General features: G+C 38.6%; 1 protein-coding gene across 1 annotated transcript in view; it reads right to left on the reverse strand.

The window, feature by feature from the left end:
* Nucleotides 1-15568, reverse strand: part of CNIH3 (cornichon family AMPA receptor auxiliary protein 3) — a 50054-nt gene that overhangs the window by 33048 nt on the left and 1438 nt on the right. The window contains 2 exon segments of the mRNA XM_009894332.1: nt 2435-2485; nt 15087-15213. Of these exon segments, the coding sequence (XP_009892634.1) occupies nt 2435-2485; nt 15087-15213 (178 nt within the window).

The following is a 15568-nucleotide window of genomic DNA, read 5'->3' on the forward strand; positions in this document are numbered from 1 at the left end:
CAGTCAAGCTGTGGCCAAAGAGATAAGAAAAGCTGCTTGCATATGACCTGTATGACTGCATCTTAACAGCTTCAGTTTGATTAGGAACTGTTTGAGCAGAGAGGCCTGACACAGCTCTACTCTCCTCTCCACCTCTGCATCAAAGCCACATTGCAGGAATTTATATATGGCAGGTGTAGGAACTGTCTCAACTCAGGAGCTTCCAAATTAGTAATGGAATTCAGTACCTCATCCAGAAATTGGAAAGTGTTTTATACTGGCAGATATCACCACTGCTATTTATGGACTTCAATGTCCCTTATTTGAAAAGATAACTCAAACATGCACCAAAATCTGCTTCTTTAGATAGCAGTTCAGATTCAGGAGAATGGTGTTAGAAAGCCCTGTAGGCCAAATACCTACAGTATTTGTGTGGGTTTGTACTTCTGATAAGGAAGCTATTAACAGAGTTCATAAATATTGCCTGCCTGGTTCACATCACAAGCTTTCAGAATACAGTCCTAGCTCCCAACGACATGCACAAATGATGCATTACCTCTGTCTCTTTGTAGCAGGCAAAATACATGCAAGTTTAAACATAAATGCCCTGAAAAAGTACTAGATAAAGTCAGAAAGAAAAACCGTCATTCAGCTTAAACATTACTAATGTTGTAATTTTACAAGGATACATTATCCTAATAGATAAAATATGATACTAACATGCAGCACGGAGTTGCAAAGAGTAAACCTTTAACCCTTGCCTATCCTCAACAATGTTCCTTCCCTCACCCCTTTATTTGACTGTTTTCAACTGCTTATCTATGAAGCCCAGCAAGTGCTCTGATATTTGGAACAAAACTTCCCCATTAGCTAGATGGGTATATCAGTCAATGTCTCAATGTTATCTCACACGACTTAGTTCCCTACCTTTCTCCATATGATCTCAGCTACAAACCTGCCTGGTATTTCAAGTTGCCATACTGGGGCACATTTGCATCCTAACTGTATTTAAAGTGAGGCTTAAATCCCTCTGGAAGTTGCAGTTACTTGACCAATGAAGCAAGGATAGGACATAAAGCAAAATAATTTGGAGTGATCTTCGCACTGTCAAATACAATTCTTTTGGAAATCACCCCTCCTGACTTCCTGTTAGTACGAAGAGCTTTTCTCTCCTCTATTAGAGAGTGACAGATAGCAGTTGCTTAGAAAGATTATTCAAAATTGCATGAATGGATGGGCAACCTGCCTCAAAAGCTAGAGAATTTTATCCTTTTTGTCATATTTTATTCCTTGTCTATATCCTTTTGTTAAACTTCTATTAAAAAAGCAAAAAAGGCGCAAATCTTGGTTTTCATTATACCTGCCCACGTAACTGTAGTGTCCCAGACCAGGGTATCTGAAATGCTGTATTTTTATGAGAACCTTAACACTACAGCCAAATAAAGTGCAAAGAGGAAAGTGAGACGAAAGGTATTCCTTTCTTCTCTTATCTCTCCCCAATGTATTTACTTTCCTGAATATTACACTTACTAATTCACCACATATTAATAAAAGTAAACAGCAACAACTAACAATGCCTTGCAGTTAAACATCTGAAACCAGGACAACCTTCAAGGCAATGAAGGCGTTGACAAATGTAAGGAAAATATCTTTTTTTTTTTTTTTTTTATATAAGGGGAAAAATGAAGCTCAGAGAAATTAAATTATTTACAGAATCAGTGGCAGAAGAACCAAAGCCTTCAGATTGCTGCACCATATAAAAAGTTAGGGGAAACAAAGAATACTGTCAGTAGACTAATAACATATGAGAAGTGAAACTATGCATTTCTGTCTGATTATTGTACCGTTGTTCATCTCTAAAGCAGAGCACTGCTTTAAGCAGTGCCTTTTCGGATTAAGATTGCAAATGGTTTTAAATCACTCAAGGGTAGAAAATTGTTCTATCTGTCATATTTCACACTAACAATTGTATGGCATTTCCTTGCTCTACTTAACTTGAATTTTATATGCTGCCACTATTAAACAACACTCTATGCAGAAATCCAAACACATTGCTAATGCAAACAAAGCTCTTGTGACTCCATCCAAGGCTGCACAAACATACATCCGAGCACCCAGTCTTCATCTTTTTATTGAAGTCCTTTTGTCTGTTAAAGGATGTTACATTTAGGCCAACATGATTTAAACTTTTTATGCTCTAACTGGAAGCTTAATCTAACTTAAGAGTCATGAAAATCTTATTGTAATTTCTGAAGTAGTTAAGTCAGATCCTAAGACTTTTCCAATAGACATCCCAATATGCAAAATTAAAAATGCATAATCTCCATTCTGCAAACATGATTCAAAAGGTTTTCCTATGGAAATGTAGAGGTATAACTATACGACTCTAATTAAATATTGATGAAAATCCATAGAGGAAGGTTCTCTTGCTGAGAGCACACGTGCACAAACATACCAGTCTGCATTGGTATAGTTACACCATTGTATTTCCCCGCATAAATAAAAACTATAAAAATGAAGAAAAAAACCCTCAAAAATTATACAGATGGACAAAAGCAGTGGTACTGCTTCAGCTACGCCCAATCAGATTTCCAAGTTTGCAGAGAGGTGCATGAGAAACCACTAAGAATAATTATTTGGCAGTCACCTGAAACAGTCCACCTATTAGTACAAGAATGAAAAACTGCATCCACACTGTGAAAAAGACAGAAGTTTATCTTCATGAATACAACCATACTGTACAGAGCTTTGAGTGCTTTGAATGGGAAGTTACTATCTCCATGAGTTACCGGTTATTACTGCAACACTGCAGACAATAATTTGAAAAAGCAACGTAACTTCTGAATGCAAAGAATTCACTTGTTAGTTTTGACAAAGCTACTCAGCAGCTGCAAAATTCTGTTGCAAACACAATGTTCCCAGCAGGATGATTTGACAAGCATCTATTGACAGTTTTCTACAACTGCTATGAAATGATCTCTTTAAAATAATTTCATCCAACTGCAAGGAAAAAGAGTTACCCTGGCTAACAACAGGATTCTGGACACAGGTTTCACTTGCTCACCACAGACACTGAAATACATTCCCCAGTCATCCTGAAACTGAGACATGTCAACCCTCTCCTTCAGGAGAGAGACAAATGCCCCACCTATTCCCCAAATAAAGATTTCAGAGATTACCGGTGCTTATACTGCAACTTTATACCCACTCACTGTCTTCCAGTCTAGACCAGCTGAAATCCAGCCAGGCAAAAATCAGCTGTGCACATATGAACTGCAGTTCGTTAAGAGAAGGAAGACAGGCAGGCAAACTGTGGAGGAGGGATGATGCTAATATAGCTGTACAGAGCCTGTTTCTAAATAGGCTAATAGTTTTGCTCCCTGCAGCTAGAACACATTTCAAAACAGACCTCAAGCGGAGGAGGAATTTTTAAGGTAAGTCCAGACTGCCATTCTTCCCTCCTGCCCCAAAGGATTTCACCATTTTGTTGTCATAATTTATTTTTTTAAAAAAACATTACTGCATTCAGTACAGGGAAACAGTTCAGAAAGTAGCAGTATTCTGTGAATCAAACAGACCTCTCAACTTTTTTAAAGGAACACAAACAGTTGTTATCAATATTAAGAAAAAAAACACATTTTCAATTAGCAACAAAACTGGTGAATACACCACATTGTTCTGAACAGAGAAAAGCATGCATGTACACGGAGATCCATTACTTAAGTTTAATTACATTCAGTGTGGTAGAAACAATTCTTCTGCCTCAGTCAACTTAACAAATCATGTCTTCTGTCTCTCACAGGGGAACCTGAATCACTAGGCTACTCATTTTTTTTTAAATATGGGTAACAGTGTCGGTTCCACTGCTGGTATCACACTACTGTACATAAATATACATTGCACTAAAGAGATTAGAGGCAAGAGCCCTACTCTTAATTTTCTATATAAGAATTTTATATAACGTGAGACCATTCCACTTAGCAGGATACCTGTGTCTGGAGACTCTGTGGGTCAGTGGTGAAGCTAACGTCAGGGTCTGAATCAAGGGCAGCAGATACGAAGTTGGCACTCCCAAGCACTGGTGTGTATGCTCTTCTCCTTCCACCAATAAAATCTTGACAGCATTTCCCACCAGCCCAAAAGGCCCAAAATCTATGCACCTTTGTGGACTATGGGAAATACACGTTGAATCTCTGCAGCAACAGGGAACTGAGTATAAGTCTCCCACATTCCTTGTACTTTTGTCACAAGCATGCTGCCAATATTCTGCCCTGCATATGGTCTCCTCCTCCTACATGCAATGGAGTATTTTATGTAGATTCTTTCTAAAAGAAACAGGTTTTTCCGTTTAGACAACAAGATCAAAACCTTTTAAACATTTCAGTATCTAACCACTTTTGATTTCTTAAGTTCAGCATCAAAACCCCAAGATTAGTTACTCACAGACCACCAGCGACAACAAATCGACATGTCATATCAGGAATGCTGACACTTCTTAGTTAGGTACTAACTTGATCTGATAGTCAGGACTATCTTGAAAAGCAAACAATCAGTTACAGGGTGGATTCTCAGTCACAGCCACACATTCAGCAAGCTAAGGAAGGGCATCCTACCAAAGGTCATACAGACTCTTGCACCAGCTTTTTCTTTTGCCCCGGAAAGGATGCAAACAAAGACTATATCTGCACATAAACTGAACAAGCAGAGGTATAAAGTTAGGCCAAAACTTCACCCCTAGTCTTGACCTCTTCAATGGGTCAAAGGCATATTACAGGAGCTTGGATCCAAGCTTTACATTTGAGGTGTTGACTTCAGATTTGTGGCTCTGATTCAGGTAATAGCTAGCGCAGATGAACTGGTTTGCAGACCTCTCAACCAACCAGGGTGAGAAGAAAATGGGATTACTTTCTATCCACACCCAGGAGAGGCTGGAGAATTCTGTTTTCAGCACAAATGAGAGCACTGCTTTGCCCTTGCTTCTCTTTATACTAAACTCCATACCAACTAAGAAAGCACAATAAGAAATGAAATAACTAAGGTTTTATTTCTCACTACCTCTATATCACAGATCCACTGCTACAGATTTGTACATATTCTACTTGTATAGGCCAAATTCTTCACTACCCAGCTTTTTCCACACCAAACCAGGGACAGGCTAGATGTGAGTTGGTGAAAAAATTAATACAAAAGGATGGACAGATGTGCAAGGTAGGAAGAAGGATGGTAGTCTGGTCACATTGGACGAGTAGCAAGATAGTTCTGGCTGGAGGCAGTATAACTGACTACCTATAGATGTGAGGGTGTGTATTCTTCTGTCCTTGTTTTTCCTCAAAATTACAAATCATTCCTAATTCACCCCACCTTAAATTCAATGTGCTCCCATGCAACATTTCTACTTGTCTTTTTCTTCTCATCAGACCTACAGTATGGGGGATATGCAAGGAGAAAGACACAGACACATTAAAGCCACAAAGCTCCATCTTCATAAATTATTCTCAAAATGAACTGAAGCACTTTTTCTATTAGTTAACAGCACAAAGCTGATAATCCCAAAGCTAGGAATAAACAGGATACTTCTGCAGAATAAATTCAGGGAAAGGGTAGTAAACAGATGGGAAAATGTACCAGAATAGATATAACTAGAAAAAATATTTGGTCCAAAGAAGGAGGTAAGAGAATGAGATCAAAAGAGAAGATTTTATTTTTCAGTATCAGTAAGTCATGGATGAGAGATTGGCCAGTTGGCCAGTGTTGTCTCTAAGCAAGTTTCCAATCTTATCACCACACCACAATTTATTCTATTCCTAAGTTTTCAAAGATTCCTACATATTGTTACACGTTATTATTTTGACATTTTCAATTTCTGTTGCACTAATATAGGCTTGGAAGAAGCATTACCCTCCTTTCCCTCACACACTCCTTACATTGAGTTCTCTTCCATTTCTTCACAAGTTTCACTTTGCTGCTACTATTTCTTTTCCCCTCTCTCACATTCTCCATTCCAGCAGTGATTTATGCACATTCACCAAAATTCAGGAAACACATAAGGGCATCTGGGTTCCGTCGCTAAAAAAATCTATTCAAGCATGTCACACATTACACCATACCCACACAGAAGACTCATTAGACAGGCTGTCCAAAAACGTCCACCACCTGAATTCAACCACCCCTTCTGGATTCAGGCAGCCTTCTCTTCTCAAATAATTGTCTCCCAAACAAGAACTCTGTGTTCTCAATCTTCCCTCTTGTTAGTCCCTTAATCATACATATATTTTCTTCCTCTCCTTTGCTCCTTCCATCACATCTTTCTCTCTGAACTCTTCCCTCTGCAGTCCCATTTCCCCCCCCCTTCCACACCTTTTTTAATCCCAATTACCCACTCAACAGTGGGGTCCTACCAATGCCGTCTCGGAAAGGAGCCCACTGTAGGGCAGCAGGCAGAAATGCTGCCAGATCTGTGCTTCCTCCCTCCCAGTGGCATGGCAGGAGCCCAACTGGACCAGCAAGAGGCAGGACAAGGGAACAGGGCCTCTTCTAATGCAGGCAGCATCAGGCAGGGATGACCAGATTCAAGATCTCCCCAAGTTTTCTTTCTTTCTTTCTCAAAAAGAAGCCAGGCAGAACTTGGAGGAAATAACTCCAAGGCCAAGACACACACACATACACGAAACGGCCATCAGCCACACAGCTGCGTTTGTAGAGGTAAGGCAAGGTGAAGCAACACAGCACCAATGCAGCTGTGATTGCAGAAACAGGGCAAGGGGAAGGGGTACAGCAGCCTGTAAAAATGATCAAGAGTTGAGAACAAAGTAACAGCAGCCCAAAAAGCATCCTCATCTCTTCACCTATGTTCTTATGAAACTCCTTAGTTTAATTACAGGAGCATGGCTAAGGATACATTTCAGCATAGCTCCAAACAGGCCTGCCACTTAAATGATCAGCAAATCAATTTTCTAAAGGATCTGCTAATAGTGTTTATGTAACACTGAGGGAAGAACAACTCTGAAGCTCTCACAATCAAATTAATCTCAGTGGAGCCTTCATTATGCTTGCTAATGAATGCCCATTCTGTGAACGTACAAGGCAGTTTGTACTTAGATGGTGATACAGCGTGAACTGTTTGGCCAGTACTCATGCAATCAAATAATAATGCAACAGAAGATGGACTAAACAATCAAACACTTGAAACAGTGACTCGCAGCATGAAGATGGTTGGCATTTAAATGCATACAAAAATCAAATGCCATTCTATTAAAAAAATGGCACTTGTATCAACAATGCCTGGCACTTGCACAGCATCTGTTATCAGAAAATTGCAAGGACTACAACTTACTAATTCTCACCATTTTACTGTAGATCTCCTTAATTTTTTGAACTTTGGTTCCTCCAGTGATGTGCTTAGCTTAGACTTCCAGCTGTATATAAAAAAGGAAAAAATCTATCTCTGATAGCTAGACTATGATGTGACCTGCAAGAGTGTAGAAATACAAAAGGACCCAAAACCAAACCAAAACCAACCCAAAGGTTTTTCATGACCTATTGCATTGGTGAGAAGTTACAAGCAATGTGCTACAGGGCAACTCAATGAAGGCACTATTTCTTCATCTCCTTTGTGTTCTGCTTTATGTACTCACGTTATCAAAACTGGAGCTGCAAGTTCAGCACTTCTGCAGCACCTTGCTGAGAAAACCTACTTCTATTGTAAATGTTTTGTGATTTTTCAGTGCCTTCTAATGTAACTTTTCACAATGACATTCCTAAAATAAACCCTTGCTTTATATACTAGTACTTTTTCAATGGCAAGTGGAGGAAAATATAGATTCTTGTCCTCCTTTCACAAAGTGCATTGATGTTCCTCTGAATTTTCCTGGGCACACAATGAAACGCTAAGAAAGAGGAAGATGCTGTGTCCCAGCAGAAGAGTTTTGTACTCAAACTGTGGGGATAAGATGGGCAGACCACAAGGTGAAAAACTGGCTCTACCATCAGACTGAAAGGTCACTGGTTTGAAGTCTGACTGATGCCCAGTTAGGAGTGGAGTTCCTCAGGTATCAATACTGGAGCAAGTCTTGTTTGACATCTTCATCAATGACTTGGAAAATGAGACAGATGGGGCAATTTTGCTAATGACACCAGATTGGGGAGATCAGCTGACATACTGGAGGGCACAGCTACTATTAAGAGCAGCCTTGACAAGCTGGAGGAATCAGCCAGCAAGAACCTCATGATGGTCAACCAAGACAAGGGCAAAGTCCTGCACCTGGGCTAGATTATGTACATGCAACACTACAGCCTGGGAGCAAAACAGCAGAAAAGGACCTGGCCATTCTGGTGGGCAAAAGAAGTTTGGAGCACACGACATACAAGGAAAAACTGAGGGAAGTGGGTTTGGCTATAGGGGTATGTAATTACTGTGTTCAGTTTCCTGGGGTGGGTTAGACAGAAGTCAGCACAAAGCTTTCCTCAGGGACATGCACCAAGGGGACAAGAGACAAAAGTCAGAAGATGCACCCACAGAAATTCCAGCTATGTGTAAGAAAACAACGTTCACAGTGAGAGGAGTAAAGTACTGGAACAGGTTCCCAGAGAAGCTGTGGACTCTCCACCCAGGGAGAGTTCATAAGTCATCGTGAGAAGGCCCTGAGCAGCCTGGCCTCACTTTTAAATTAGGTCCACCTTGAAGAAGAGCTTTGACTGGATGATTTCCTAGGTCCCTTCCAATGGAAATTATTCTATAAAGCTTTTATTATTTCTTTTAACAGGAACTGGATATTTCTGAAGTTGTAATTATTATCAAAGAACACAGGAACCATTCAGTCAATCAAGTTGGATCTTGCTCTCTGCACAGCATCATGGTTACAAATTGAATTTTTTTGATGGAAATTTCCAACTGTGAAACACTGGAAGTTGATCTAGTAAAGCAAATAGTATTCAACATTCTTCTACCTTCACCTCACCAGCTGACTCTGTCCTGTGACTTTAATTGACTATCTCTTTGAAGAGTGGAAATAATAGTAACTCTGACCTGTTTCACGTGGGGGAGAGATACTTTGCTCCCACAGAAAGTGGCAGTGTTTTCCAGGGCACCAACACCTGAAGAATAAGTCTCTCCGTGTTGCCAGCTGATGACTTAAGTAAGACCTAGTTTCATTGCCTGGTAGAGCCACCTCCAGCTGTCAGCAGCAACACTGGTTATAAATGAACTGCATGTAAAAAAGACTGAGGAAGAGGAACAGGTCAAAGAGAAGTCCAGTATCTCTAAGGAGAGGATTCTTATTCTCTGCTGAGCTTCTTCCTCTTTCTGAAAAATATTTTGATAAAAGGATATTTGTGTTGAGGTGGGAGGAATCCACTAAGCCAGAAATCTGCAGGTTGAATTCAATGTTTTAAGTGTGACTTAATGTAGTATGTGGTGGGTGAATAAACAAATATATGTAACAAGAGCTACAACGTCATGCCTCAGACTCAATCCAAGAGCTGTACTCAACAATCTAACAAAACATGACAGCTATATTGCCTTGCTTATTAACAAGCATTGAAGTTTAAAAAAAAAGCACTAGAAAATACATTATTTACCAATTTGGATATAAAATCCCTTTAGTAAGTAGATTTTTCAACTTATCTGAAGACCAAAAAATATTGGATATGTGACAACCAAATAATGTTTAAATAGTTCTCTGCACATTTTTGTCAGAGGCACGAGACCTCACAGAATAATTTATTTTACACAGATAATGGAGTCACTGGGACTTGTGAAACATCTGGAATGACAGACAGTGGCAGCCACTCACAATTTAAAACCTTTCTCCAAATAAATCTCATCATGACCGTTCGAGCATACACAGAGATCCAATTTAATCGTCCCACAGCAATTAAGTCTGTGGTAGAGCCCAAAGACTTCTACAATTTTTTTAATTATTATTTAAGCATGACAAGGTACCTAAACTGAAATACACTTATTTTGCAATATATAAAATATACTTTGCTCCACAGCCTGTGCTGCCTGGCCGAATATCTGTCTGTCAGCATTAATGTGACAAACTTCTGAAAGAAAAGTTGTAAGGGAACTGTCAAGCTATATTGTAGCAGACCAATCTGGTTTTGCTCAGTCTTTAAAAAGAGTGGAAATATCAGGCTCATTCCTTAAACTGTCATGACTATGAAACCTTCAGGGACAATGTGCTTAGCCACTTAGAGAAGAAAAAATGTCTTCAAGAAATATGTACAACAACATACAGCAATAGCAGTTGTGCTCCTGTTCATCAAATCTTAATCTGATTTTATTTTAATCATGTAGTTATCCAATATTCTCTGAGAACTGAATTAATGACTCATTAAAGGACAGCACTGCACTTCAATATCTGAAAGAAAATTTAAGTTTGATCACAAGTTTGTAAGGAAATTACTTTATTTTCAAGGCAAGCTCTAAAGCATTGTAAAGAGGTTAAAATGAGATGACTGACAGCCTTTACTGAAGAGAAGCACAGGTTCAAGTGAGCTCATGGATCTCTCTACTGCTTTCAGGTAAGACAGATAGCTATTCTCCAAAGCAAACTTACAGAAAGAGTAAAACACTATCACACAGAGAACACTGATAGACTAGCACTCAGACTGTGACCGAAGCACTTTGCTCAACTGAATTTGTTATCAGCCAAGCTTTAAATGATTCTCTTGTGCACTATTTATGTATCTTTAAAATTAAGGTTGCACAATTTATCAAAAATTAGCCTAGGAATTTTATGAGGAAGCCTAAATGAGTGAGATACCGAATACTCACCAAATTCCCCATATATAACTCTTGGGGAGCTTTCAAATTATTTTACCTAAACTACTGTAATTTGAGTACTAATAAAATACAATCCACATCACCAAGACAGTACAGTGACAAATAACAGAAGTGGCAACATCTTATATGTACATAGCACCTTCTGTCAGAAAGTAAAGGCGTTTTAAGGATATACATTAAATACAATGACGTGCAATACTTGGAGTTCAGTTCCATTACCCACACTTAGTAAATGAGAAAACACGGCACAGCTGTCTACTAAACATAATACACAAAGCCAATAGCAGGAACAACACTGAATATAGATTCCAAGGGCTTCTTTCCCTGGTGCTTGCAAAAAACGATGCTTTATTTTAAGTCTAAAAGTCAATCTTAGCCAATATTACTCTGTTTTTAAGTATACCTGTGAACTTGTAACTGTTAAGTCAGTCCAAAGTCATAGTAAGGTAGTTTATCAGGATTAATACTATCCTCACACTTCAAAAGAAAAATAAGGGGGGGAAGCATAAAACAAAAAGATTTCCATGCTCTGCTGCTTTATTCTTCTTACGCTTGGTTCAAGTAAGTGTCAACAATTTCAGTGCACAACTCTTGCCACGCCAGAGAGCTGTTCCCAGATTCATTTGAATTTGCAATTATATTGGAATACTCCAAAAGCCCATTGAATTTGGTATAACTTCTCAGGCAGGCAACATTAATTCTTTCACTGGCATGATACTCCTAATACTTTCTGACAATCCTTAAGTACTACTGGTGATGAAGCAGTCACACACATTCAAAGATACACTGGTATGAGTTCAAATATTATAAATTGGAACACTATGAAAAGGTCTTTTCTTAAAGCTTTCCTTAAAATATCAAATCTTAAAGCAGGTAATTTTATCTTAATATAATAAAAAGGGGAAGGAATCAGATTACCTAAAACCAATGTATTTGAAGAGACTAATAGCGCTCTGGGACTTCACACAAGTATGTCACATTTCAAGTGATGACAAATAAACCACAATTTGTTCAGCTTTGGTCAACTTCATTTCAGACACAACTCAGTGCAGCTACACTAGAAATGAACATGGTTTGTCAAATCTTCTTGGGAGCTCAAACAGACTTGACCTAGCTCTGTTAGATTTCGCTTCCTGTTAACATTTTAGTTCAAGATAGTTTATAAATGGAGTAAATCTGATTAGTAAAAAGCTGTTTGTAAAGAACAAGAGCTAAGCACGGCAAAAACAAAGTGTCTGTGATCGTTAGTCAGAGCACTGTATACTCTGTTCTTGAGCTTACAACATGATCAGATGAGGATATAAAATTATGTACTTAGCAGACCAAATTCTGCTGTCTGTTGTATCACGCAATCCCCCCAAAATACACTCAGCTGTATGAGTCCACATGAGAGGACACCTTGGCCAAAAGAGACTTAAATGGTACCTCAGGTAGCAAAGCAAACAGAGCACCAGCATAACTGCACTTCTGCAACAAGAGTCACAACCAGTATATACTCAACTGTACTGAGATGTCTCTACGTATTACTTTCCCCCCCTCCACAAGATATTTCCTCACCAAAGTTCACTCAACATTTTGATGCTCACTAACTTCATTTGAAGACAGTCTCATTTAGCTGATACACACTTGGCTAACATGGCTTCAAGCATAACCAACTTTACCAAGCTGTATACTTACAAGAATTCAAACTAAGGGAAAGTTAGGGGCTCAGATGGAAAAGTTTTCCTGAATTTTGAAAGTCAGTGTTACATAAAATAGTAGATGTTTTGAAAGTCACAGTGTTACATAAAGTTTACTCTGAACACCGGAAGAGTTGTTTGAAGCAATGTATATATAATTCTAAAACAGGAATGTAAGGTTTTATTAAATTCCAGAGGCTGGTTAGAAGAAACCAAGCAGAAAGGTCATCATCCTCAAATAAATTCTTTAGTAGGTTTCCATAACAGTGGCATGAAAACACCCACTTCTACACGATGTTTCTAATACTGTGTCATTACAGATAGAGGTAATGTGGTCACTGAACAACCTAAATGCTTAAAAAATTCCCATACCACAGTGGCTGGTATTGGTACTATGTAGTACATGGAGAATTTCCTTTTTCAGCCCTTTTCTTTCATTTAACATGTATGAGTGAAATTCCAGCAATAACACATCAAGATAAACCTAGTGCATAGTTTAAACAAGTGTTACTGATAGTATCTAATTTGGTTTTGGGTTGTTTTTTTTTTTTTTATCATGACAGACACCACTGGCAACCTGTATGAGAAGATCACTCAGAGGTAGGAAAAAAAATTATTACATGTTCCAGATGTCTGAAGGAGTTTCTGTATTTTATTTCCAATTCCTTTAAAATATTCTGCACAGCTTCATTCTGTCTGCCCTCAAGTAGTACAGAGTACAGGAATGCAGAGAAAACATTTCACTTCTTAGAGGAAAGGCATCAGAAAAGCAGTTTCAAAAAATAAAAATCCTCATTTTACCCTTTTATTTTGTTTTGGTTTCGCAGTTTTTATTGAACCTATTACATCAATATTAATGAAAATTATAATTCATCTGACTTCCCAAAAGGAAGAAAACGAGATTTTATTTGATCCACTGTTAATTCATTCCAGATAACTGCCTAGACTTCAGCTAGCTTCAGGTTAGAACAATATGAAGTCCAAATGCTATGAGGTTTTTTTGTCCTTTAAAATAGTTTACAAAATATAAATTCTTGTTCAGTCTTAGAACCTCAGAGTTCTTTCAAAGTGACGGAATGCTCAGATTAATCAACAACTTATTAGTAATCAAATGTGGGGGTTTTTAAAACAACAAAAAAAACCCAAACCAAAACAAAAAAAAACAACACAAAACCCCAGAAACAGAAAAACAGAAACACTTAAAAAGCATTTTAACAGGAAAATATATTTATTAAAAACCTCCGCTGCCCTTATGAGAACCTATCTAAAATATACCTACCGCCCCTTACAACCATATTACAGTGAACAAAATCAGGTCACAGGCAAAGAGTAGGAGTTTTGTTTCTTGGGAAGATTTTCACAAAGATATGTTTAAGGTAAAAGAACCTCCTATGACTCAATACATAAGCTACATGTTAGACTACATTCTAGAAGAAGTAAGAAAACAGACTATAACAGTTCTTATTAAAAGGATAATAAAAATCCTTGTGTTTTCATATGGGCATAATAGATACACTTAAAAGTTTATTCTGGCAGGCTGTTAAATCTGTTAGTCTATGGCCTTCCCAAACCATGTATTTTAACAGAATTATTATTACCTATTTATAAGAAAAAGAGGGTACCAATTGTTGCTCTATTACAATAGAGCAGTATTTCCAGCCATTTTCAATTTCAATCAATTTTTCAACAGACATAAGAATCATGCACCATAAATATTAGCCTATTGACAAAAGGTTTCCTTTCTTAGTTGCCTCTTATGGAGCTCCAATAAGTGTACAGACTGAAAGCTAAAAAATGTTTCACTAAGAGTAAGTTTGCAATAACTACACTGATTTATTGAATAATAATTTGCCTCATTTGCTAGAAGTACCGCATGTCTTCAGACAACAATTTCAGTCCAGGAAAAAAAACACTGGTGAAACACAGTAACAGACATCAAATATCTAAATAAAGTATCAAAATTGTGATAGTAATGAAGGAAATAACCATTTAATTTGCAGCAAGAGATTCAGAGTAGAATAGACAAAACTCTAAACCCTTTGAAGCAGCTGTAGAATTCTCACTTTTGGGGAAAAGGCAGGAAGAAAACATGAGTCATCGTCTAGATTTTACTACTCCTTTTTTCAGAGAAGTGCAGTAGTTGACTGCTAGAGACCCTTTTCAACCTTGCAGTACTTGACATCACTACAGTATTCGACATTACCATCATGCTCCTGTGGTTTCATTAATAAGAAAAAACTTGTAACTGCACCATTAACAGTTCAGAACAATCAGATTTCAAAGAATTCTCACAACAGAGTGATCTCTTTCATACTTCTAATACGCTTACACAAAACTAGGCTAGCATCTTTACTCGTTTCAATAAAAATAAATTCTGCACCTCCCTTGCTTGTTAGTCAAAGGAGTTGTTTGGGTTTTTCTTTTTAATCTTACTTCATCAAGTAGCTGTAGAGGCATTTGTGAGACGTGCTCTCTTTTTCACCTTATCCTGTTCCATCCTGAATGTTTATGGCATAAAGTTATTTGTAATAGTGTAAATAATGCCAAAATAGGTAACCGTTTAAAAATACTGCAAATTATGCACAAAGTTAATTTCACCATGGCAGAAATAAACACCCTCTAAGTCACACACTTATGCCTACCACAGTCACAGTCACCTGCGTACAGTGAGGTACAAACACCACCACTGCCGAGTGAAATTAATGAAGGTGCACTCAGACGTCCCCTCCACGCATTAGAAGAGCGAGGACGTTTCACGTTCAAATCCGGCTGTAAAAAAGAAGAGTTATTAACGTAGTAATTATTGAAGGAAAAACAACCCAACTGCTTCATCAGGTATGGGGCGGCTTCTCCCTCACACCGCTCTATTCCCGGGCAAGAAAAACAGTTGTTCCTACCTCGAAGATGTCACGTTCTAGGTCAAGTCAGTGCCAGAGCGATTCGCATCGCCACTGCTCTTCACACTTGTTAAAAAACTTCATAAATAAGATAACCCACGCAGAGGTTTCACGCCACGGTCCATCCGTCCTGTCCCGGCCGGGGCGGGCCGGGCCGGGCCGTGGGGCGAAGGGGCGGGACGGTTGGGGCTTCGCCTCGGCTCCCCGGGCGCGGGGCTGCCCCTCCC

The sequence above is a fragment of the Charadrius vociferus genome, unplaced genomic scaffold, assembly GCF_000708025.1.
Source record: "Charadrius vociferus isolate BGI_N301 unplaced genomic scaffold, ASM70802v2 scaffold261, whole genome shotgun sequence".
Taxonomy (NCBI): domain Eukaryota; kingdom Metazoa; phylum Chordata; class Aves; order Charadriiformes; family Charadriidae; genus Charadrius; species Charadrius vociferus.